Consider the following 27,612-nt stretch of genomic DNA (forward strand, 5'->3'; position numbering starts at 1 on the left):
TGTTTGTTTGCCATCAATATAGCATATTATAGAAAATTTAAATTAAACAATTAATGGAAAGTTTTTGATTATGAGATAATCTGTTTCACTGATGTGTTTATGTGGTCCTGGAAAACTAATTTTCCTGGTACTCTGCTGTTGATTTAATATTTAAGGTGTAAGTTTTATTTTTTTTCCTTCCATCGTGGTGACACAACTTAGGTAAAGCTCACTATAACAGTCTGTTTGTTTCCATTGAAAGGAACTTTTAATCTATTTTGAGAAAACAATAATATTTATTTATTCTGGTTTTTTTATCAATAGAGAAAATGAGGTGCTAAAAGTGCAACTTAAGAAGTACGTAGGAGCTGTCCAGATGCTCAGAAGAGAAGGTCAAACAGTGGAAGGTAAGGATAAAATTAAGCAGGGGAAGAATCCATGCACAGGGTTTATTTTTCTGTATGCTGCCTTTGAGGGAGTAATATCTCTCAATAGTGAAAATAACATATTTGATATATTTTCCTTTTGAGAAAAATACTGATGTACATTTTTGTACTATTTTTACAGAGCGTTTTCTGGTAGATGAGGTGGTCTTACTTTATTCAATAAGAAATTTTCCAGAAAAAGCTGCCAGATGAAAATTTAGCTTAAATAAAAATCTGTGAATTCATGTGATATTGGAATATAAAAATAAATGTAGTATCTCTAGATTATACTGTTGTTTTGGAGATCAGTATTTGCAGACTGTTTGAAATAGACTCTGTACTGAGTAGTAATGAGCAGATTTTATATCTGAAAGAAAATGAGTAAAGTTATCAGCACTTTTACCTGTTTGTCTTCTGTGGTCTGTGCTAGAAGTATCCATGAGGGGATGAATTGATGTCTTGATTCTGAATCCTTTCCTAGTGGGACCTGCATTTCCACTGGTTACAGAAAGTGTTTAGAGAGCTGAGAGGGGTTTTCAGAAATTGGCACCATCTGTCTAATTTTTTTAATTGTGAATATTTTGGTCATAAAAATGGCTGTATGAATGAATACTACTGCTCTTAGGGTCTAGTCACTGTCCTTATCTGGAATTTCAAAGCTTCATTCATCCCTACAAGGGTATTTGTTAGTGAGAACACATGTTTTTACTTCCGACTTTGCTGGAGTGTAGTGATTCATATTAAGAATTATTCACGAAAACCATGGCTTAAGCTTCCTATAATAGCAGAAATTATCCTTCATTAGGTAGTGACAGTTTCCATGATGAGTATAATTATAGGAAAAGAAAAAAAAATATTCCTAGGCTAGCTATATTCCACCATGTTAAAATTATGCAGATTAGTGAGCGATAAGAATAGAAACTGAGTAGGATGGTCAGATTTTATAGATGAAAAAGGGGGATGGAACAGTACCAACATTTCTAAAAATGAGCACATGTATGCTTTATGCTGGAAGGATATTTAATCAATGCACAGTAATTTTCTATAATATTTATCACTAGTGACCAGAATAAATTTCAGCTACATGCAATATTTGTAATAATTTTTTCTTACATTCTAACTTCACATGTTGTATTTTTATAAAACTAAATTTTTTTCCTCAGCTGCCATTTGAAAATTTAGGTGAAATTTTAGTAGTACTGGGGCCTCTAACTCAAAGTACATAAGCATGTAAATAATCCCTGAGAAGTAGCTGCAAAGAAGGAGTGAAACAAAAAGAGTTGTTTCTTTTACCAGATTTATATAAACTATTGCACCCCTGGTTTGTATACATAATGAGTGATTTTAATGATAATTAATCTTCTGAATGGCATGAAAACAAAAGTCTTAAATGCATTGTAGATTTTAGAACACAGATTTTCTGTGACTATTTTGAAAGAGAATAAATTGGGCTTCTGCTGTTATTTTTATCACTATAAATAATGAAGGCTCTATATGTTTGCTACAATAATCAGATCAAATGCTATTGAGTATGGCTTTTAAATAGTTTCCTAAAATAATAAATGAAACTCAGCTTGATACTTTGCTTTGTGGTGACTTAAAAAGGCCGAAAAACCCCACTCAGCAAATGTGATTATAAATAAATTACCCAAAAGTCAGAATTATCAGCTTTCAAAATGAGTGATCACTGCTGTAGCCTGAGCAGTTGGATATTGGTATTTAAATATTTAATAAATGAGCATCTTGATTTTTCAGCCATCAGCAGGAGTTGGCTCTGTACCATTTTTCAAACCTGCTTAGATAGAATATTTATATAAAAATGCTGATCTTAGAAGTCTGGCTGAAGAACTTGAAGCAACATTTATAAGAAAAAGATCTTAAAATAGCTTTCAAATTCACTTAATAATAAACTTCTAAATTTTTCCTCAAAGCAAGAGTCAGTTCCCAGGCTCAAGAATATTTAGTCAGATAAATTATGGTCTCTCCTATCTACCTTAGAGTTGCTGTGTATATAGTTCAGATTTTGAAGAATGGTGAAAGCATTTGTTCAACTTCTCTTTTATTAGTGCTTTACTTTTATGTGTTAGCTTGTTTTCTTAGAAATTCATGAGCTATGAGGAAAAGTTGAATTAGATTTTGTGTAACTTGGAGGAGATTTACTTAGAATAGGCCTTAAAGTGATCTTCAAATACATAAATGATAGCTGGGAACAGGAATAGAGTAAACTGTAGTTTTCATTCACTACAGATAAAAGAAGTAATGGGCTGACATGGCAGGTGAAGGGAGTTTGATTAACTATCAGGAAAACCTTTGTGAGAAGAATATTTAACTTTAAATAGGTTGTGCAGGGAAGCATGATATCTCCCTTCTTGGAAGTTTCTAGGAATAAATTAGACAATTAACTCTCAGGAATGGAATAACTCCAGCTGATTCTGCTTGATGCAAAATCATGAAATACTGGATGAAGTATGGAATGTTCATTCTCAGCCCTATTTTCTGTAATTTCTATGATATGTAAGCGGTCTATGTAAGTAATACAAAATGATATTTTGGAAGCCCAGTAAAAAAAAGGCTTAAAAGAGAAGCATAAGCTTAATTTTAAAAGACTTTGGGCAGGAATTGCAGGTACTACATACATATATTAGACAGCTGTAGTCACAGAACAGCCAAATGCTTTTAGTTTACGTTTTTTTCTGCTAAGATTCCAGTCTAAATATTTCTTACAAAAAAAGGTCCCTGCAGAATCTGTATTTTAGTACTTGTAATATTGTTTAATATTATGGTCTGTTTCGATATTTTAATAACTGTTTCTTATAGAGCTATTGTTTCTAAACAGGATGTCTTGGATGTTTATGGAATTTAATATTTTAATTTGAGGTATCTCTTTGTTATAGTTCTGCCAAACATTTGGAGCACTGATGGTGAATTTACAATTCCAGAGCAAAAGCAAGTAGAAAACAATGAGGAACTGGCCAGCTCTTACGAAAGGAAATTGATTGAGGTAAAGTTTGTACTGCACAGATTTTATGGAATCATAATTGTAAAACAAGGTTTGAAGCTTAAATAGTTTCTTTGCTTAGTTGGTTTCCCCTCCCCCCCATCCCCCTCCCGGAATGTAAAAGATAAATCTGAATTTTTTTTCTTCAAAAATGAAAAGCCTCAGATATTTAAAAGTACTTTTCCTAACGGGGGTATACTTTTATAAGCTGATATTAAAATGAAGGTTTTAATAAATAAGCAAGTTGCTTAAGGTTATAACTGATGGTGGTGAAGTTGAAAGAATCAGAGACACTAGGTTTGAGGCTTTGTGTAAATTACAGTGCATAATTACAGGTATGGCTGTGTTGGCAGTTGAGCTTTATTTAAAAGAAGGGCATAGTGAATTGTGTAGCTTTTTCTATGCTTTCGTGCTGGTTTCTGATTGCAAACCGTGTTTCATTTTTGTATCGGTTATTGAATACTGCAGTAAGGAAATGTGTGATAGAAGCTACTACTTCTGTTGATATGGCCACGTTAGAAAAAGTTCCTAAGGCAAGATTTACTTTTAAGATTAATGTAAAATTCATTAAAGGAGAAAAAAAGATAGATTAGGGTTTCATCCTAAGTTTAAATACAAATTATTTTCAAGACAAAAGTAATGAAATTTAATATCTAACACCCATATCTCCTATTAAATATTAAAAGAACATTTTTATAGAAAGTAAAACAATTCTATATGTCTTTCCCTTGCCCAAAATACCCTGAAATTTGATATCCACATTAACTGATTAACATGAGATGACTAAAAATGCAGGTCATGGATCAAAGTGCTTAATACAGTTCTTCTAAAACATTCATACTTGGTTATCCTTTTCTCATAGGGCCATGTAAAACTAATGCTCTCCCTGACACTTACCTTTAGTTGAGTTCTTCTGACTCCTTTCCTCTGTTCTGTACCTATCAAAAGATTATCTTAAATAAGAACACACCTAAAATCTCCCTCAGCTTTAAAAGTCTCCTTAGTTGTACCAAGTTTGTTCTGCATGCTCAGGAGTTTGTTGCTGATGCTTCTGAGTTTGTGGCAGAGTCAGGGGTGACACAGCTCCGGATGTCGCCACAGGAGAAGCCTTTTTGGCTTGGTCCTTTGCTGTGAAACATGAAGTGATATTTTCTTTGTCATTTCTCTGGAGACTGCTCTCAAAGGTGGTCGTGCTGGGCAGTGGAACTGCAGTGGTCTCAGGCCCTTAGGTTTTCTTTTGACAGCAGGTGTTTAGAGTTCTCTTAGCGTGGAGCCTCAAGTGTTAGCCTCACTTGACTTTTATTTGGGTTTGTGTTCTTTAAACTGTTTTCTTGTATAGGAAGGAACAAATTTAAATGATCCTCTGTCCAAGGGAAACTTAGCTTATTTATACTTTATTTTTTTGCTTCAAGCATATTGTTATGGAGAAAAACAACTGTGAAGATGATTAAAGTCCCAGTAGGGAAATTTATTGCTTAAGCTTCATTGTGGATTGAGTAAAGGAACAAATGACACAAAATGTAACTGAAAGGGTATAATTATGAGGAGACTTCTTCATTGTTTTAGCAGACTTTGATGCAGGAAAAATTAAAGGAACTTAATATTGTTATTCATCGCTCCTTTTGATTTGCTGTGATGGTAATGCATTTTTCTTTGGCAAGAAAAAATATTGAAGTAACTTAGTTGCTAATAAGTGATATCTGCCGGTTGTCCTTTTGATAATACATAACAAGTGATTTGCTGTTTTATTTGTTGTTAAATTTCCTTTTTATTATTTAACTTTGCTAGGGACACTTATAAATTTTTGCATTACTTGTAGTGTTTTGAGAGAGTTGTTGAACTTACATTTTAATCGAGTCTCCAAGTAGAAAGTTATTTCAAGGACATCCAAATTAGAGGGAGAGAAAATAGTCACATCAGTCTGGATTTGGTTCTTCTAAGAGACAGGCACTGAAAAATCAAACATGATTTCAAATATGTAAACTACTGAGCTTTGTATCAATTCATAAATTTTTATATTGCTTTTGATAACCAATCAACAGCAGTATTGCAGCTTTTCCCTGTGAATTTGCAACTAGTTATGTGCTGTATCTCTGTACCTGAAATGCAAGGAAATTCTGCCTTCCAGCCCACACTCTGTGTAATTAACAGTGACCTGTTAATATTAACCTGATATTCTTAAATGTTACATCACCTAGTTTAAATTGGAATTAGTGGTTAAGCTAGTATGGAAAATAATTTTTCTGAAGTTAATAGTATTATATTACTGTTTGCTCTAGTATATCGTTGGTGGTGTTTAGCTTTTTTTTGCATATGTGTTACAGTGATGAATTACTGGATTTGAAGGACTCCCTCTAATATAAAAAGAAATTGGAAAAGAACACTTGAAGTTCACCTCAAGAAAATTATTTTTATTTTTTACTTATAATCAATGATGTCAGATCCTGGCTTGTCAAATTGAAGCTGTTTTTTTTCTGTTTGCTTTGATTCTGTGAAGGATGCAGGTTTGTGTAGAACAAAGCACAAAATTAAAAGCAGGCACTAAATTAAACTGAATTCAACTGCTTTATTTTGGGGAACTTCCCTGAGGAAGAGGGAGAAGGCAGAGTAATTCAAGAGAAGGAAATAATGAAATTCACAGATAGTAATGAACTGCTTCCAGAAGGGAAATTATGAACTCTTAAGAGATTTGGCAGTAGTTCAAGTCCCTGTGCTGTTGAGGTGCCTGGATTGAAATTCATGTCGTTCAGCTGTGCTTTCGTGCTGTTACTCCGTTGCCTCTACTGTTCTCTACCTTTGGATGGGGGGTATGAGGAGGAGGGAGGCATTCCAAGAGTTGCTGAAACTGAGGAACAGGTTCTTTCTGCTGGGTCAGCCCACTGGAAGGGGCCCAGCAGTGCCCTCTGCGTTCATCTGACTGCTGGAACTTTGCATTCTCGTCATTCCCCAGCCCTGGCACTCTCAGAACATCCTGTATCACCTGATGCTCTCTTGACTTAAAATGCAGAGCACAACCACAGCCACACTTGGTGCCCAAAGAGGCCACTGTTTACCTTTGAGAACAACCTGTGCCACAGCCTAACTCTGGCATTTAGACTCCTCTGACCTCTCACAGATTTGCCTGGAGTGATTGACTTCTAGCTCCAATCCTATTAAAATCCCAATTAAGAGTGAAGAATACACCACTTAAGAATTATTGACAAAGTCTAATGCAGTTTGTGCATTTTGCATTATTCCCAGTTCAAAATATTGTGATTAGTTTGTACCTGTTGAGTGCTGCATTCATCAAAGAATTAAACTGAGAACAGGAGTTAATGAGTGTTTTATTAGAATCAGTTGTCATATGATCTCAACTGACGGGAATAAAATTTGACATGAAGTTGTATTTTGTCCTGTTGAATTCGATATCAGAACTGCATTTCAAGGCATGAGTCAAAATTATAGCAAGGCCTGTTCTTAATGATCAGTTCATACTAATGTATTAGCAGTACTTGGAGAGTATGGTAAAAGAAATTGATATACATTTAAGAAATTACATAGTGTGATTTTTTTTTTTTTTTTTTCCAATTCAGAACATAATTATCCCTTGGCTTTGCTTTCAGGTGGCTGAAATGCATGGGGAGCTGATTGAATTCAATGAGAGGCTGCATCGTGCTTTGATGGCCAAGGAAGCTCTGGTGTCCCAGATGAGACAAGAACTAATTGATCTGAGAGGGCCGGTGAGTATTTGTCTATTGCACTGTAGAATATCCCTCTGGAATAGGCTCAAACCTTACTCATGATGAAATATCTATTAGCTTGTAAGAAGTAACAGACCTGTGAAGAATTGGCTTTGCACAATTCCTTTCCTAACTATCGTAGATTATGCTTCGCATTTTACATTTTCCTTTTAAAGCAAAGATGTCCTTTGATGTTTGTTCTAGCTATAAAATAAGGTAAAAAGCTATTGCTGCTTCAGTTCTAAATGCTCTTGCATTCCAGTTTTCTAGCAACTGCTACTTCCTTTGATTCTACAGGCATTAGTCCATCATGGCATTTTTATGAACTTTTGTACTTATATAATGTTTTGTAAGAGCACAGCTAAAATAAAATGCTCATGTGTCCTTCCCTTAATGGAATTTGGTTGTAAAAGAGGTTCTATGTGCTTTGTATTTTCCTGTAAGTTGCTTATACACACAAAGTACTTTGTTTTAGCATCTTTTGCTTGTAAAGGCCTAATAATGATGTTCTTTCCTGGGTTTTCTATATCTTTCAAACCCTTTTACAAACCCCAACTTGTTTCTTTACAAAACTGTAGCAAATTCTAACATAAAGGACTCACAAAGGTGATACGTTCACAATCCATTTGCAGGATTTTGTTTTTCTCTTATTGTTCGTCAGTAATAGTTGTTATTGGCATTTATAAAATTGAATGTTGAATTGTAATTTCCTTATAATATTATGCTTTCTTAATTGAAAGCATAATAACCAGTGTGTGGAAATTATTTCTGTTTTGTAAATATAGGTCCCTGGAGATCTGAGTCAAACATCTGAAGATCAGAGTTTGTCAGATTTTGAAATGTAAGTTTCATAATTCACAATTTTTCTCTTCATACTGTCTTTATGAGAAAGGAGAATAAGCAAACAGATTCAATAATTTGCTTTTCCTATATTATTTCCAATAACTCCATTCTTAGCTGTGGTGTTCCATTGTTAAAAAGTATGGAGAGCTGCACAGACCATGCCCCAGTGTAGTTAAGAATGCTGAACTCAAGGATTTAGATTTAGGAAGATTCCCTTGGAGTGCTTTTTAAGTGTCCTAGATCTTGGTATTCTGCTGCACCAACAAGTTACTGGTTTTAGTGCTTTGGGTTTGATGGGTGCTGGTTGCTGTTCATCATGTGATGGACTTTCTCATTTTTACAGAATAGCTCCTAATCAATGCTTACAAAAAACCCCAATCCCCAAAACCCCCACAAACAACCCACCCCAGATCATTCTAGACTGTTGTGATTTGGAATTTTGCCTTTAGCAGTCAAACTAATGAATCTTGCTTTTGTGGATGGGGGGGGTGAAAATGTAGCTGATGCGTTTGAATCATAGAAATTTGGAGCTGGGTGACAAAGAGTGGATGGAAATGCCTTCTGCATAATTGTGCAGTGCTCTTCTGTTAGTTAGTGAACTTTAGCTGAGGTTTGTGGCCGAAAATGTTGAATTTGTTGAAGTGAATAATTTTTGTTTCATGTGTATAATCAAATGTTGTCAAATGCATGCTGTGAAAATAAACCCAAACCCCAGAAAACCTGCAGAAGGAATTGTTTCAGCTGGGTTAATTTTAGGGACCATTTTTAGTCCCTGCACGTATAAAAAGTTCAGGCAGAACTCCAATTTTTCTGCTTTCAGATTTTCATTTGAAATGTTGCTCTGTTGATCACTTTGATCATTATCTAAATCATTGCATGTAGTTGCTTTGCAATTCTTATACATAAATATGATTCCCTATTTTAAGTTTTTCCCTCTCCTCCTCAGATCAAATCGTGCTCTTATTAATGTTTGGATTCCCTCAGTCTTTCTGCGTGGAAAAGCTGCCAATGCATTCCATGTTTATCAGGTAAGTGAGACAGCTTAACAGGGATTTTGTGTGAAAGTTTCTGACTGAAGTAGCACATTTTAATAATTTAAAGCTCTTCATGTAATTTCATTAGAGATCAGCTAATGAGCAGCAGCAGTAACTTCATATATATTCATCCATAGGATTGTGTTGATTATTCAAAGAGCATATTTTGAGGGTTGACTGTTAGTAGTTTAATACTTTAAAAGCATGCTAATAAGATGACTCCATTGGTCAGGGAGTGCAACAATTCAATATTAATGAGTAACGCCTTCTTCAATGTGCATGTACATGTTTTACTTCAGTTTTGGGGATAACAATGACCAGAAATGTTGCTTGACAGACAGATGTGGTTTACTGTAGTAGCTCACTTGAAAACAACTTGAATAATGAAACAGTTCTTCACTGTGTGTTATTGAACATGTTCACATTGTGTTCTGCCTTGGGCAGGTCTGAATTTAGGGGTTTGTGCTCCAGCCCAGCTTGTAGTTGAAGCGCTGAAATTTTATACAGTTCCTTGATTCCTGGATTCTTGGTTTCAGAGCAGTGACACCCTCCATGGATAGAATGGCAGGGTGGACTTCAGACACTCTCTAATGTGCTGTCCCAGGTTGTTTGTATTTCTTTATTTGTGGATTGTTAGCAGCTGCAAAATTTCTCCACTTTTGTTTCAGCCACATGTACTTCTCAACAAGATTGCTGAAGCTTGTTAACATTCCTCTCACTCTGAGTGATGTTTTTTTTGTAGAATTTTGAATCATTTATGAAGTGTTGGCAGATAGTTGAAAAATACAGGAAAACACCCACCTTTCGGCCAGTAAAAGACAATGAAAAATAAGACTTGAGGTAATGGAAAGAAAAGCCACCAGGATGGGAACAGTTAGTAATTTGTTCAAAAGCACTGAATAATCAATCAAATTGAGATGCACAGGTGTGTGGAAATCTAACTTGTTGACAAGTGTAATTATTTCTGTCTTCCTGGCTTTCACATATTTCTCCACTCTGCTGTCACTGGCTACACATTCGCAAACCCAGACACAAGTCTGCCATCACAGAAATTCTTAAAAGCATCCATATCTCACCCCACCTGTTACTCTAATGATGTTGCAGATCCATGACCACTAGAAGAGCTCTGCTTTCTACTGCTTCTTTCCTAAGTTGCTCTGTGTTGTTTTTCATCCTGCTTGAGCAGGGAGAGTGGACCAGATGGCCCACTGTGGTCCCTTCCTTACCCATTCTGTAAATTCTTTGGAGAATTTAATGTATTTTTAATTTTACTTGTAACTTGGTATCAAATTAGATTACTAAAGAGTCCGATATTTGTCATGCAGTTTCACTGAACATCACTGTACAAGTGTCGTTGTGAAAGCCTGCAAAGTATGCAGAATTCACATATGCTATAGGTGTTCTGAACATTCAAAAGGAAAAATGTTGAGATAAGCCAAGCTTCCCAATTTGTAAGAGATTCAGAACTTTACCCAAAATCTGCTGATGTGAGTAGATGTTGCTTGTCTTTAATGGAAAACAAAGAACTTGTATTGAAGGCTAAGCCTCTTGAGAACAGGAAAAAAGGAAGCAAAATATTTCTGAAAGATTGGAAATTCTGAATCTACAAAAAGACAATCTTGAGAATTTTATTAGGTTTTTTATGTCTGCAGTATAAAGTCATAATATTGGGCATTCATAGTGTGCAAAACTTTATTTGTGTATTTGAAAAATGTACAAGTTCTTCTGAATATGCTTCATTCATTATCTTTTCACACTTGCAATTCACAATTTTTTTTTAATGTGAAAAGTTAAATATAACTATGTATAACAGAGTGTACTCAGACTAGTTTGTCTTCAGTTACAGAACAGCACAGGATATCATAGAATTTTTCCAACTTTGTCTTTTAATAGTTAAGAGAAAAAGCAACCAAGAATTACCTGTAGAAGTGGCCTAAAACTTCTATAATTCTTGTTAAACTTTGATCATGGCACCTCTTGAGATCTTTCCTTATTAAAGAATTTGTGAATATCATTCCTGCCAGTTTTTGGTCTCAATAACAGGAGTGTCACTGGTTTTCTTCCACTGTGCATCTGAAAGAGAAGCATTTTCCCAAACAGACATATACAATACTGTGATGAAACATTTGAAGTGAGTGCCACATCTCTGATCAGTTATATAGTCATGTGCTTGCTGAATATATATTTTATGTTTTATAGCGACCAGGAAAGCATTAATTTAGAAAACTTCAGAATAGCTTCAGTAACAGCACTGTGCATTTATCTTATTAAATCTCTGCCAAAACACATGCTCCTGATTACAGAGAATTCGATTCAATGTTGAAATTGTGGAAGAGGATATTTACCAGGCTACCAGTATGTCCTGAACAGACCCAGACTGGGAGTGCAATTAGGATAAATGAGTAAGCTCATTTCTGAGAGTCCTTTTATTCATAATAAACATCATTTTTACTGCCTTATCATTTATTTCTCCAGTGGCAGAAAATTAAAATGTATGTATAACTCTTTGTATCAGCTACATGAGAAATGACTTGTGGTATATCAATCTAAAGGAAAGTAGCAATATTACAGAATATTGGTGTGGGTGAGATCATTACCAACACCTTTAGGAGTTCACATTTCTCTTGGGAGTACTTGAGTAAACAGATGTAAAAACTGACTCTTGGTTGTGCTGATTAATTCTGAGAAAAATACATCAAATGAACTTTGGAGAAAGGTAAAGTGTGCCAGCTGGAACAGGCAAAGTTTGAAATTTTGATTTGGTTAAGCATGATTTTTTGATATGCTAAATACTTATGACTGTACTTAAAGCTAATTGGTAATCAGCCCTAAAGTGCTTAACCTGACTGAAAATCAGATCATATGTGTGATACTATCAGGGTAAGATGTTGCTACTAAATGAAGGTGCTACAAAAGGGCATGAGCCTTGACAGTTGGTATTCCAAATGCAGTTCATGTGAGTGTATTTCTGATAGGGCTTTATTTCTTCTGCATTTTCTATTATTAGAAAGCTAAAGAGATTGTCCTTCTCTCCCCTCCTCTAGTGAGCCACCTTGTTAACCTTTGCTGATTTGGAATTGTGTGTTTCTGGAGCACTTCACGTGAAGGAGAGAGCAGGACTATGCCAGGGGAGACTTGCTATGTCACAATTATTGTTGATACACTTTAGAATTGTTGTGCCTCTTCTGTCCCTTTTTGCTTATAAATAGGTATTTTATAGCAGAAAATAAACTGTGTACATATCACTTGCCTTGGAAATAGCCAAAAGAGGGTGGAAAGAATTGCAGAGCATCTTAAGTAGTTTGGAAAACTCAGTTCTACAGTATCTGTCATCTGTTTTCATGGACTTATAAATGCTTCTGAAGAATGTAAGAATTAGGAGAAATTAATATGGGTTGCTGTGCCTCTTCGAAATCAATGCAAATTTTGCACTTGCGCTTCTTGAACCAGGAAAAGAAATGAATGACAAGTTAATTTGTGTATCAGGAGGGTCTGACCGGGACAGGATAAGCATAGACTCCTGCAGGAGTTTTGTTATTGTGCTTGCTTTTAAAAATATAATTTTATTTTTTTAACTTTAATGCAGATTTGTAATGCTGTTTTGAAGGACATTTCAAAGCATTTATTTTTGTGTCATGTTAACATCTGTTTCGGATGTTCAAAATCAGTGCATTTTTCAGTCTTAAAAAAACCCAGATGTTGCTCTTCAGTAAATATAGCAGGAAAAGTTTCCAGCACCAGCATAATTGTCACATAGTTAGAACCATCAAATAGTTTCTTTAATTTTTGTTAAGGATTAAGGATTCTGGACAAGCTCAGAAATAAGGCTGTGGACTACAAAAGCAAGCAGCATTTTATAATGAATCCTATTAGATGTGGAAATTTCAATCAGACCTCTGTATTTGCAGAGTTACAGTGCACTCTTGCAGTAATGTTAAACTGGCAGAATTAACTTAATCTTAAGGATTTAAAAACAAGCTCTGGAAATGTAGCCAAATTTTATGCTCAATTTGAATGGTTGAGTTCAAGGGGACAGTTGTGAGCAGCAGATAATTCAGTGCCCTAGTTTAGCACTGTTACTGTCTTAAAAATTAACAGAGCTGTAGATCTGTATCATTCAACTGTGGATGTTTCAACAATTAGAGGTTGTATAAATTTTAGTGGAAAATATATTTAGAATTGGATGTGCACTTCAGTGCAGTTACTGAGTTCAATTAAAAATATTTTTTCACTTGTTTTCTCAGAACATAAAATAGTAACAGAAAAATGCATATTTTATAATCTCTGTTCACCATGAAGTTGTTATGGGTTGTTCTCATTCTGGATTATTCCTTGTGGAGAATAGCAGATTGTCTGTTTTAAATGAAATGCCAGTAGCAGATCTTATTGAATAAATAAAGAATAAATCTCCACATGCAGTGCACCAGGAATTCAAAAGTGAAAGAGCTGAAAAGTGACTGGTAAATAGCTTCTGGCTTGCATACCAGAGATTTTAAAGTAGCTAATCTGACATAATTTTTAAAAGGATTTAAGGAGGTCTAAAAACCAAGTTGTTACAAATAATTAGGAAAGGGATAAACAAATAGAAAATGCTGTTATGCTGTGTATAATCTCTGGTTTATCTGTGTGCAGTTCTACTCCTCTCTAAAGAAATATATCAACTGCAAATAATATGGATGAGGAAAAAAAATCTTTGTCACTGGAGGAGCATATTAGAAATTCTCAGCTTGCATGAAAGGCAACTGAGAGGGGAGTACAATAACAGTCTTTCAAATCATTAAGGAAATGGAGAGATTTTTAACTGTTTCAAAATGCGAGTTAGAGCATTGATTGAAACTGTTGCATTGCAATTTCAAAACAACTGCATGACAGTGGTTTTCTCCACAATGTATAATTGAGGTGAATACTGAAAGTTTGTGGGTCTAGAAAATAATTGAGCTAATTAAATTGAAGAAAAATCAATCCAAACACAAAGATGTGACTTCTTTCTAAGGAAATCCCTGGATAATGATATTTTGGAATAAAAAATACCACTATACCTTTTGTTCATATTTAAATGTTCTGGATAAAATATATTTCATAATTCTCCAAGGAATTTTCTGAACTGTTGAAATCCATGTCCCTTACTGTAAGAGCACAGTGCAAGAAACTTGGAGGTCATGGTATAACTAAAAATGACTTGCCCTTGCAATGTTATGCTAATAATGACTAATTTAGACCTAAAATGGAAATATTAGGTATGATGATGAAATATCTTTCCTTCCAACTAATGTTTATCTTCCGTGCATGGCAAGCTCATTCTAAATGTCTTCAGAGCACATCCTCTCTTTTTGTACTTGCTCAAGTTTGTTTTGCTTCAGGTTTAGATCTTGACTCCTGTCTTGCCATTCATTAGCACTGACAGATTGCTAGTACAATTAATTTTGCACCTGAGTAGAAAAATTAATTAGATGACCAATTGATGTCTTTATTGCCAATCAACAAATCATAAGGATTGTTTAGACTACACTGGATGAAATTATCCAGGCTGTGACAGGAGCTCAGCCTAGACACTCGTAACCATGTCTTTTAGCAAAAACTTTAGAACAACTGCAGTTAACCAAAAGAAGATTCGGAGGCTTATTCTCTTACAGAGTTTCTGATGGTATTACTGAGTGGCAGACTGATTAGTTATACGCACTACAGGACACAGCCACATATGGACAAACTAATATATTTTGTACAAAGTCACACTTAAGGAAGCCTAGTCTATTAAATTTAAATATTAAGCCACTTTGGAAAGCCAGGGTCATGCTGGCAAAAGTCTTCTCTTCCAAACAACCTGCCTTCTCTAGTTAACTGGTTGCTTTCTGGTGACTGCTATTTGTGATCTCTCCAGTTTGTTGCTCATCTTTTTTGTGTGGCAGGCATTGCTCAGTCAGCCTACCATTAGAAAATAATTTCTTGTCTAAAATATTCATGGGCGTACAGACAGAATCCAGATCAGAATTTTTAAAAAATTGCATTTTCATTTTACCTCTAGATGGTGATAGTTAGATGCATTTTCTTTAGTGTCTGTGAAGCAAGTTGATTATTGCAATAATATTATTTAGTCATATTTCTCCACTGTAGAGTGTCTTATTTTCCGTATACATACGGATTCCACTTTCCTGTGAAGTGTACAGCAAATGCCATTAGTCATGCCTTTTGTAGCTATAATTACCAATGCCTGACACTTAAGATAATGAAACTGAGATTTTATGATTCCTAAGTGATATCAATATTTAAATGGCTTCTTGCAAATCCGCCTTGTTTGCAGAGCAGTGAACACATTATAAACCAAATAAGTTTAAAGATTAATATGCTAATCAGACAGGGCTGTTACCATTTGCATATGAATAGGATGCCCTAAGGCTATAATCAATAAACATTTCTTAAAATTTTTTTGTTCCTTTGACTATCTTTAGTCTTGCTCTTTAGTATTGACTGACATATTTGCTCATAGTATTTCTTTTTATATTACTTTAAATGATGTTTTCAAACCTGATGTTTTCCTCTGCACTTCTCTGTAAAGGAAGAGCAATACGCTTTCCTATGAAAGGGCTTTTGTCAGGATTATTTAGGTTGGAAAACACCTCTAAGATCATTGAGTCTAACTGTTCCCCAGAACTGCCAAGGCCACCACTAACCCATGTCCCCAGAACCCACATCCTCATGGCTTTTAAATTCCTCCAGGAATGGTGACTCCACTTCTGGTGTGGGCAGCCTGTTCCAGTGCTGCACAGCCCTTTCCATGAAGAAGTTTTCCCTAATATTCAGTGTAAACCTCCCCTGGCACAGCCTGAGGCCTTTTGCCCTTGTCCTGTCTCTGTTCCCTGGGGGCAGAACCTGAACCCCACCTAGCTCCAAGCTCCTGTCAGGGAGTTGCAGAGAGCAAGAAGGTCTCCCCTGAGCCCTCTTTTCTCCAGGCTGAGCCCCCCCCAGCTCCCTCAGCTGCTCCCCACAGGACTTGTGCTCCAGACCCTTCCCCAGCTCCATTCCCTTCTCTGGACATGCTCCAGCCCCTCAGTGTCCTTTTTGCAGTGGAGAGGGAAGAATTTTCACAGAAACACAGTATAAAAGAGATGGAGGAGAACAGTATCTGACACCCAAAAATTTTTGAGGGGGAGAGCGCCCAGCAAATTCTTTGGGTGAGAGATGAAACAGGGAAAGCACAGTCCAGGATCTGCCAGCTGGGCCTGTTGACCTTGAATTTAATCACAGGCAAGCATGGCCTTGGTATTTCCTTGAAGGTTGAAAATGGAAGACAATGGACTGGCAGTTAAGAGTTGAAAGGTAAGCAATAAACTGCAAAAATTAAACCCAAATTTGCATTTTATTTTCCTGATACATGATGAATTGGATGACTTCAGCAGCTGCAGCACTAAGCAGGCAAAAAGGAGAAATAAATAGTCTTCTAATCATATTCCATTTCAGTGCAACTCAGGGCAAGTAGAGAAGAAAATGAACTGGAATGATTGGGAGAATTTGAAAGAAAGATGTGGCTCATGGCATTCTGAGAGTGATTTGAGAGTGCATGAGCCAAAAAGGTTGAATATCCCACTTTTTCTGGAGTGGGACCCAAGGATGTATCAAGGAAGCATAAGAGAAAGCATAAAGCAGAAAAAACTTTAAGTAACTGGGGTGGAGGGAGTATACAAAGATAAGATCAGTCTTCAGAGACTTCTATAATTATTTATTTTTCTAAAGGAAACCGTTGTACAGCTTACTACATTGATTTGTTTATTGAAGTGCTGGATGCAAAAATAGTGGGAAATTAGAATTAGAATTTCTGCTTTCAGATTACAACTACTGCAGAAAGAAGCAAATAATTTATAATTTATAATCAATAAATATTTAAAACAAATACGAGTTATGTTATGTGTTGTAGAAACTGATTGATGAGAGAGCCTCCTTCCCCTTGCCTGAGCACCCAAAATATTTCATTTGGAGAAAAAGGCAGCACTATTGTAATTTTACCTATTTTCTTTTCTGCAGAAACTTCTTTCACTGCAGGGGTTGTCATGCATTACAATGACTGTATGGGTTCAAAGTGCATGTTTGTGAAATGACGTTAATTATCTTGGGTTATTATAAGTTGTATTTTGCTGCCAAAAGGAACTTATTATGCTATTGAATGATTTTTTTTTTGGGGGGGTGCTGATTTGATTTGTATATAAAAAGGCAAAAAATACTGATTCAATGCAGCAAAAGTGGAGGCAGTGCTGCCTTTGTTCTTTACTGGCCAGTCACTTTAGTGCTGTTTTGGTAAATAGAAGCAGAACTGTGACTGCAGAAGCACAGTGATCGTTACTCTACATGTCTGTAGTTGAGTGGATAAGCCTAAAATGTGTGACATTTTTTTATTTAGTGGAACAATACTGGCTGTTCTTAAGGTTCATGCTTTGGTATCCATTGTGTCATGTATTTGATACTGTATTGTTCATTTTTATGAACTAGGTAACAGAAACTTGAAGATTTAATGTAAAATATATTCTAGTATTTGTAGTCTTTGTGCAAGTGGATAAAATGGTCATATTGAAATAAAAGCTTATTCACTCTAATTCCTGTTATGTCTCTATGGCACACAAAAAGCTGCTCCTATCACAGCTGAAAAGTTTCATTGTTCCATTTGTTTTTCATTATGCAGAAAATTCTTAAATTGGATCGTTTTGAAAGGGGGAACTTAACCATAAATGCAGGCCTGCAGCTGTCTCAAAATATAACTTGCATTTGTATTCATTTCTCACAATTCAGAGGTAACTTTGGAGAATTGAGCTTGAATTTATATTCCTAACAGAATACCATTGTCCTGAAGTGAAGTCAAATGAAACTGGTTCTTATTTTTTTTTGATTAATACTTTTTACTTCTTCTATAAGTTTTGAGTGCAGAAGTACATAATTTTGATAAAATGTAAGTAGATTGAAATACATCACTCCCATTTCATAGTGTGCTTTTCTAACAGGAAAAAAGATAGTTCCAATCCCCTGAAAACAATTATTTCTTAAATGGTAAACTTTGATGAAAATCTCTTTAACTTCATATTCCTGAATATTTGAGAAGTACTTTAAAGTTGAACCAGAGTTTTAAGAATTAAAAAAACTATATCATCTGAAGTGTAAAACTATGGACCAATGGTTCTCTAAGATTTACAGTGTTATTTAAAAGCAAGTGTAAGGGGAAAACTCACCAGTCAAGCTTAGCTGAGTTAACATTAAAAAATAGTGGTGCCAATTATCATGTTCTGGTTTTGTGTTCATGCTGATTGGGCTGTCCCTACCAAACCAGTTGCTAATTTTCCCTTTTGTTATCACATGCGTGGGCATTACTTTGAAAGGATGTTACAGACAGGAGGATCTCCAAAAAACCCTTTTTTATTAGTGAGGGAAAGGAAGTTAGAATTACAGTAATACAGTAGAATTACAGTAATACAGAAGTAATACTTTTTCTCTCACCCTTTTTTTATCCCCTTGTAATGCTTACTTAGCTGGTAAATGTCACAGTAGCTTCCTTAGTGTGGATCGGTCTCTTTTGCATTCCTTATGCTGTCCAGCACTTTTCTCCTTGCTCAAAACTATGACCTCGTCCAGCCTAGGACTGGTTCTTTACAAATATTCTCAGTATTCTCTATGTCCTTTGAAGTGTTCTGCTGCTGAAATGTCCTGAGTTCTCTTGCATCTTGTGCCATTTTTATATGTGGTTTAGTAGAGTTTTCACTGCTCACCTTCCCTTAACGTTATTCCCTTCCCCCTGGGATGGGCCATGGACTCACAAGGACTTTGACTTCAGCATTTTTGTATTTGTGGAGCTCCCATCAATAGAGTTCTCTATCCTAGAATTCCTTTTTCATTACATATTCAGTCCATCCTTCCAGGAAATGTGAGCCACATTTGCAGGGAAGATTCAGGAGTAACTTCATTTAGGGAATATCCTTCCTGGTGCTTAATCTGGAATTCTACAGCCATGAATGTCATTGCAGCAGAAGAAGGTTCGGTAGTATCTCAGTCAGTATCTCTTGCTGCTGACTGTACTGGAGGGAAAGACACAAAAGTGAATCCTCAATATACCAATCTATATTTTACATCAAAAAAGAAAAGCACCCACGTGGGACTTCTGCAGATCAGAAGGATGAGTGTTGATACAGGCATTTGGTCTGTGTACACTGGAACTGGAGCAAGTTGGAATTTTGGCATTTGGCCTTTATTTTCCTCAGGCTTTTATATGTAAGTGGTAATGACCTGTGTCAATTGGTACCAGTCTGTTACCAGAACTTGCTAACAGCATTTTGGACTCAGAACTGCTTAAAGATTCTTAACCTATTACGAAACTTCTGGCTCAAAATCCAGTACCATGGGAGTAGGATTTTTCATTTCAGTATGCAATCATTAAACTCATGCTTTCACATTGATTCTCAGAAGATTTTTGGCATTTCAGTAATATTAAGTTAGCAGGTAGTAGACTGACAAACACAATATTAAATTACTACTATTACTGCTATTGCTCTCCAAATCTCTGATTTCAGACATGTTTGTGATGAGAAAATCACAGACTAATTCATTAAACATACTTATTAACTAATTTTTTTTCTTAGAGCTTCTGTAAATCAGAGCTACGGAAAGGTTACCAATTGATCTTTACATGGGAGACCCAAGTGGAAAGTGCTCCTAAATTACAAACAGAAGCTACTTAATTAATTTTTTTATATTAAAGACAGTATTAAAGTGAAATCTTTTGTCTACAAATAGATATTCCAGTGGTGATTTTGATTTAGTCCGTACATTTTCATTACTCTGAAAATTATTTAAGTAGGTTAGGAAGTGGATGATATCAGGAAAACAGGGGCATCAGAAAGGAAATGTAATGATCTAAAATTGATCTTTTAAATTGATCTGAAAATAAGCCCAAGAGTAGTCCTTTCAACTTTCTATAACATGACCCTAAGATGACTATATGCCTTCAGTGACTAGACTAGGATAAGTTTATCCAAGTAATTTTATATTTAGTACTTAGTTTGATTTCCTAACAGAATTTGCATTAAGTGTGTAGCAATCCCTTGTCTTGGGAACAGTATTCCCCTCTGAGATAATAAAAGTTTAAATGTGTGCTGCATCATGAGCTTTAATATATTTCATAGTCTATTAGTTGATTTTCAATAAATTCAATATGGCACAGGGCTCCAAATGTTGCATTTGCATGTCTTGCTGTCTAAATGAAATCAGTATCTATGTACATAGAAGAATAGTAAGAAATTTTCCAATGGTTTTATCTAAGAAATTAATCTATGTTTTTGCAGTCCTGAAAAATTTCAATTACAGTGTACAAGATTTCTTAATTAGCTAACTATGGGTTACATCTTAACAGGTAATGTGGAACTGCCTGATTCACCAAATCACATGTGCAAAGATAAGTGCTTAGTTAAGTTAGGATTTCCATATTAAATAACTTAGTTAAAAATAATTTAAGCTTTTTTTTTTTGGTCATCCTTACCCCCCACATGGATCTTGGGAATGTATACAAAATTCTAAACAATATACTGGTTGAAGTGAGAATAGGCAGGGAGAGAGCTTAGAGCTGGGTGAATAAAGATTTTAATATAGTGTTTACTACATTAAATAAATTTGATTAGAATTACGCAGTGTAGTTGCATTTCATTTTTCCTTCATTTGCCTTCAAAGATGTACTCAATGGTTAAAACAGATGGTCCTGTAGGTGCTTAATTATCCTGGCTTTATTTTCAAAGTGGAAAAGAAATCTGAATACTTCTTGCAGACTTACTGCTGTGGTTCCATCATGACACTAGCTGAATTCTTGTTACCAAAACTAGTTGAATTTTTGTTTACATATGCGTATGTAATTCACAATACACTGAATCTTTTAAATTCTCAGATGTGCTAATTTTGGAATTATAGTATTCCTTTTTTGGAGTTATAGTATCCTGTAGAAAATGTATTAGTATTTTCTACACTGAAATATTCTAACTTGACAGAATTTGCATGGTATCTGCATAATATATTGTATTTTGTTGCAAAGAGGCCTCCTATAAATTTGAGAAACTCTAGGCATCTGGAGAGAGAACTTCCAAAAGACCAAGGCATGGGCTGCTTTGGTGGGAGATGTTCACTTCATCTCTGAAATACCACCAGTCCTTAGAAAAATTGAATCTTTTCTCCTAAGGACTTGCAATATCTTGAGGCGAAGGACCATGCTTCAGTCACCAGGAAAAACTGCAATTTAGTGTTGAAATTGGCCACATCAAAATCCAAATTTTATTTTTATCTAGTTTCCACAAAAATACAGCTGTTACTGCCCACTCTGTGTGACAGTGGTTGGTGCTGCTTTTTTACATAAGTGTTTGCCTTACAATTTACTACTAAATTACTGTGGGGTTTTGGAGCAGCAAGGCAAGGCAATGTCATCAGTCCTGTTCCAGCTTAATTTCTGATGTAAAATACTGAGATTATTGACACACACACGCACACACACACACACACACACACGAAAAAAAAAAAAGAATGAATAAGTTACAGATTCCATTGAAGAAGCAAAGGGAAAGGTCACTCTGGATCTTGAGTTCTGATGCTTGGTTTATAGTTTTTGACTTGTGCTGTTTCAGCATTCTTTTAAACTGTGTCATTCCCTAGAAAAGAGTGAAATCTCAGTTTTCTGTAAGTGTATTTCACTTCTGCATGACATTTTCCTAGAGAAAGCGAATGTTTAGCATGTAATTGGTAATAGGCTCATGAAATAATGAGCAGCAAACAAAAACAGAATCACAAAAACTACAGCTGTGTTAAATTATACTTAATGTCCTATACAAGCAGAAAGAATGAACTGTTTTTATTTTCCAAACAATAAAATTTCTAGTTTAGTTTTCAATGTAATTTTGTTAGGAAGTAAATTAAGTTTAATACTTTGGATAAAATTAGGTTTTGCAATTCTGATGCTACAAAGCTAATTTACAAAGTTGAAAAACTGTATTGAGGACATAGAAATCAATTTTATAGTGGTATTAAATTATTTTTTCCTTTGGTCACTGGATGGTGGAATATGCTGGAAACCATGGTAACGAGAAGTGCTGCCATGGTTGCCCCAGAGTCATGTTAAAATGAGCAAGCTGTGTTTGTCTTGATTAGAATAAGAGAAAGAGAGAGAAAGAGGAGGAAAAGGAAGAAGAGAGAGAATGAGGTTAATGACCTGTACAACAGCAAATGCAGAGCCAGACATGGATCTGTGGCTACAGGATCCTGGAACTTGTGGTGCCTCACATGAAAGTGCTGAGCCAGGAGGCTTTAAAGAGTGGAGGACATACATCAGCTCTGTTTGTCTTTACATTATTCCCTTCCCTGTCTGTGTTTTGCAGGTTTATATCAGGATAAAGGATGATGAGTGGAATGTCTATCGAAGGTACGCAGAGTTCAGGAGCTTGCATCATAAATTACAGAATAAATACCAGCAAGTGAGGACTTTTAACTTCCCACCAAAAAAGGCCATTGGAAACAAGGTACTTGAAAGAACTGACAGTATCAGTAAAAGTTGGGGGAAAAACCTCTCTTATCCATACACAAAAAATGAGGTGACTAATAAATGTTTTCACACCTGCTAGACAATACCTGGTATTTTTATAGACTTTCCCCCTACCAGCTGGAGATTCACTGACAGAGGTAATGCACTGGTTTTTCCACTTACTGAAAAGTTTTATTGAATGAAATATTGATGACATACACAAATGTACAAACCCTCAAAAACTGTACTGGACAGCCCTATATGTAAAATGAAGTCTCTACTCCATTTCTCTCCAAAAAATGCCAGCAATTAACATTGGTGAGTAATTCATTAACTATTTCTGTAAATTTCAAAAAGTATCAATCTAAATTCCTTAAATTTCCTTCACTCTTCATCAACAGTTTTAAGTTCTTTTAACCAGCTTTTTAAAGACATTTAGGTGCTTAATTCCTAGAATCTGTGTCTTTGTTTCTTAGCCCTGCCATTTTAAAATGGGAATTTGTGTTTTCCTATCATATAGGGATTTTGAAATGAAACAGTAAATATTGTAGTATGTATATAGTAAATATGTAGTACCATGTAATTAAAACCTTAGTCATCAAAACTTTAAACTGATCAAGAGCTTAAATACACATTGCAATGTACACCACAAGTCCAGGAAGGACTGAGGAGTAATTGAAGTAATTTTCTTTGCAGCATAGGAATTATCTGAAAATTTTATTTAGCTATCACAAGTAAAATCCTGGAGATTTAAATTGTGCCTATGACTAAAACCATCCTTACTAAACTGCTGGGTTCTTAAATTAGAGTTCTTAAGGTTAACAAATTTCTTAGCTTTTACATAGGATTTTCTGGTTTTACTATTTTTTTGCCTTTGTATCACTGAGTTCTTGTATTCAATATTTAAGAAGCTCCAACCGCAGTCATCTGTGTAATCATCATAACACAGCTGACGTAATGACTGCAAAACTCAGATCTTCCTGACATTGTTTTTGGTCTAAGACCACAGTAATACATATATCATTAAAATGCCACAGTCATCCTAATTATATCTGTCATAACTTTGTCTGTATTAGAAAAATCATCTTTGCTAATTTGTATGAAGTAATATAAATTTTCAGAAAGAAATAGAAAAAAAATTAGAAATTCCTTACTGACATTCAGATGTCAGGGAACGTGGATTCTGAATGTTTAAAGGGAGTAACTTTGATTGACTTCCAACGATTTCCCAGCTATTCTGTAAAACCAAATAGGTAAATTTGGCACATGTGAAATGGCAGTGTTGCACATAATCTGGAATGGGTGGTGGTGATACAAATATATACGAAATTTATCAATAAAATCCATAGGTCTGTTTGCTTGGCTTAAGGTCCAGTTAATGTAGTTCACTGCCTGCTGACTGAGGAAATGGAAGTACTTATGAGAGCTTTTCTGCTTTTTTTTTAATCTATTAGAAGATCCTGCATTTTTCATTTAAATTTTAGTGGATGGTTTTGTAATGGAAACCAGGCATTTTCTTCTTTGTTACATAACTAATTCTCCTTTTTTGAAGTGATGGAGTATCACTTCAGTACATTACAAAAGCTGCCTTTTAAGCTTTTTTGATACTCTTTCACCCTTAATTACTTTAAATACTAATTGAATTACAACTTCAGTTGCACAATTGATGCATACAAAATTATCAGTTGAGCAACTCATTAAAAATTTTGCATTGCTTTTTCTTTCAGTGCTTTAGCTTTGAGCCAAAATTCTACCTTAATCTTGCGTAAACTCACAACCACTTATCAGACCTCAGAAAAAGGGTCTTTTCTTTACAGTAAGGAGTGGGTGCCATCCCTTTCACTCCTGAGAGACTCCTATGATGAGGCGTGGGGCAGTGGTGTGGCTGTGAACTTGCAAGTCAGAGAGTGATGCTTTCACCTCAGCTGCACAAGGCTCAGTTTGGCACACAAGAGCTTATTTGCACAGCACATTGTGCAGGCAGATTTTTGTCCTTTTAGTGGCGCTATTTTCTCTGTGTGTCACAGAATGTATTGCCCTTAGGAATTTGTATCATTTTGTGCAGTAGTCCTTGGGAAATAATTGTGCTGTGTGACTGAGATGGTTAAAGGCCCTGAGATGGCCCTGCTTTCCACGGCCAGTTGAAGGTTTAAAATGAAGGTTTAAAAATTCAGTATAAGATTAACTAATTCATGTGGAAATTTCTGTCTCGGAATTCTGCAGAACTTTCAGTTTAGGATGAGAATTTGTGCAGGATATTACACACGGAAATGCTTGGTAATAAACATTAGAAGAGATATTTCCAATACTACTTTTTTCAATAGTGCTTTTTAAATTTAGTTGCTACCAAAGCACATTCACCTTTAGATATGAACTTAGGTTTCAAAAGATATTTTTTCTCTCTGATATTAGTTTTGCTGCTTTTGATAGAATTGGAGCTGTCTTCCCGTTCCTAGATTAATCAATACAATTTTAAATCAGTGCCTAAAGAACAGTTTCAGTAGCTGAATTCTGCTAACAAAAGTATCTCTTACATTAATCTATGGTTTTCATATCCTTTGCAACTCCTCAGTGTTACTAGATTCCCAAATAACATATTGGTAAAAAACAGCCCTCCATGTGTAAATGGCTAAAATTTATTATTTTACAGCTTTTGGAAAAGGGCACTGATGCTTTTATATCCTTCAGGTCACTACCTGGATGAGTTTATTCACTGCATCACTCAATGCACTCTGTACTGTGGGGCTAATGAAGGTGATGTGCTTATTGTAAATGTCAGAGGCATCCAAAGATCTTGCTGTAATTGATACCAGCACTAAATTCCATGTTCAGTTACGTGTCCCAGATTTAGGGAACCTCCAGGATCAGGAGAGGACACCATATTCCTCAGAATGACCTGGAATCACTCCTGCAGACCGACAAAATACTGTCCAGTGCCTTGCTATGCAAAATATTGGAGCTCAGAGGAGGGAACTGAACTAGAAGAGAGTAATGTAGAATAAAATACAGAGAAGTATTAATTTTCATGCATATTTTTCCTGTTTACTGCAATAGAAGTCAAGGAGGTGAGGTTCAAATGCAAAGTTGCAGAGTTTGACATTGGGAAAACGCAAAAAGAAAGCAGAATTTCAGCTGAATGAGGATTTTAAAAAGTCAGAATATCAAATATTATTGCATTTTAGTATTACATTCATCAAGTAGCAGTAGAATTTGAAAATATTTAACAATTATAAACCATTATTATATACCTTAATTTTGATAATTATGTTTTTAATGCACTTTTGCCTTTCCATTGTTTGCCTTCAGTTGGGACATTTATCTTAAAAGTTCATATTCATGCTCTTTCAACAAATTATGTACGTAGGAATAAAAACTAGCTTTAATGCTTGAGGAAACATAAATTTAATATACAGAAAACCAATTAGTTGAAAAATAACTGAAAAGAAGAAAGAATACTGCTTTGGACAAGTAACCTTTTTACAATTACAAAGAAGAGTGTGTATTTGCCTTTCAGTTTGGTAACCTCATTTTCAGCATATTAGTTTAACATTTGAATTTAGTAAGTTAGAACTAAAATAAAGCGGGAAAGAGAATAATTTGTTTTGTATATGTTGCTTTGAATCAAGTTAGATATTTACTGAAGGAAAATAATAATGCTTGCAAGAGTCCATGTATTAATTTTCATATATACTAGGCCCCATGCTGTATATGTTCTACTAAAGATCTTTCAGTTCTGGTGGCAAATATAGTTGTCAAAATCTTTATGAGTAATCCTGGCAAGAATAAGTGTTCTTTCTTCAGTTCATCAATGCTTTTGTTTGAGTAAAACAAGAAATATATTTGTTCCCTTGTGGTGTGTGTATAAGAGAAATGTCATATACTCATCATATATTTTAATTATTTTTAAACTGCAGATCAATTTCTTTAAAACTTACAAATTTTAACTGTATTGTTAATACTTGAAGGGTTCAGTTTTTGTAATTTTAAAACATGCTCACTGTGTATCAGCCTGGTTTGTGATTTGCTCAGTATTTTATATGTAGTTGTATATACCAATATTTGTAATTTCGAACTGATTTTTCTTGCAATAAACAGATTTTTGCCTTTTAGCAAGCCTTCAAGTACTTTGGATGCTTTGAACTCATCCTTCCATTCTCACTGTTTGTCTTTGTGACTGCTGCCTTCCTGTCAGGAATGCCCCAGGACAGGCTGGGTTCCATTGGGCAGCACTCCAGGTCTGCAGTGTGCCCAGTTATGGGAAGCTCATGAGGAGGAGCTTTATCCAGTCACAGCACTTGATTGTAAAGGGTTCCCTGTATGTTTTTGCATAGAAATACGATTTTTTTTCATTTAAGATAACATTTAGCTAAGGAACCTTTGCTGGTGCTGTGTTGGTATCTCTCAAAATAAAGATTAAGTATTAATACATGAATATTTACTGGACTTATTAGTCTAATTTTTTGAATATTGCAGCATCCTTAAAATATCAGTTGCAGCTTCTACATTGGGCAGATTATAGTAATCAAGTAAAGATTTAATTAAGAATCCTCTTGCAATAGTGTTGTCCCAATAGAGGGCATAGCAAAATAGAAATGGTTCTTTAATTCCACTGAAGACCTGAATTCAGTGATTGTCTAAGTGAGGAGAAATTGAATCAGGTAGCTTTGCACTGAGTGCTGACTTGACTGCATGATATCCTCTGCTTTCCTTTAAAACATTGGATACCCCATATGGAAAGAATACACAGCACTTTCCTGAGATCAGAAGAGTGACTTTGCTGTGACTTCTCAGCTGCATTGAGGGAACAATACAGAACTCTAAAATAAGTTTCTGTCTCGGAGAAAACATTGAGAGCAACATAATTCATCATCTTTAGCCCATGCAACTGAAGTCTGTGAGCTATATCTCCGGCCATAGCTTGTTTCATGCCCAAATGTTAGTTCAACAAAATGAATATGTACTTTTCACCTGTCAGTGACTAACCTAAATTGTAGATTAATTTGTATATGTCCCTATTTTAAAAAGTTCAAGAATATTATGTGCATGTATTTTAAAAGATATCTATTTGTATATACACATATATACGAGTATG

General features: G+C 35.2%; 1 protein-coding gene across 4 annotated transcripts in view; it reads left to right on the top strand.

Moving 5' to 3' along the window:
* The window catches only part of SNX29 (sorting nexin 29), a 114,564-nt gene that overhangs the window by 33,713 nt on the left and 53,239 nt on the right, over positions 1-27,612 (top strand). For 3 of the 4 annotated variants that reach the window (XM_010392237.4, XM_010392234.4, XM_010392238.4), the window contains exons 14-19: positions 304-386; positions 3,299-3,405; positions 7,005-7,121; positions 7,907-7,962; positions 8,911-8,992; positions 22,378-22,518. In XM_010392237.4, coding sequence (XP_010390539.3) covers positions 304-386; positions 3,299-3,405; positions 7,005-7,121; positions 7,907-7,962; positions 8,911-8,992; positions 22,378-22,518 — 586 coding nt within the window. Of the gene's footprint in view, positions 1-303; positions 387-3,298; positions 3,406-7,004; positions 7,122-7,906; positions 7,963-8,910; positions 8,993-12,042; positions 15,638-22,377; positions 22,519-27,612 lie in introns of those variants that run through there. The other variant, XM_010392239.3, reaches the window with a different exon arrangement.

The sequence above is a fragment of the Corvus cornix genome, chromosome 14 (genome assembly GCF_000738735.6).
Source record: "Corvus cornix cornix isolate S_Up_H32 chromosome 14, ASM73873v5, whole genome shotgun sequence".
Taxonomy (NCBI): domain Eukaryota; kingdom Metazoa; phylum Chordata; class Aves; order Passeriformes; family Corvidae; genus Corvus; species Corvus cornix.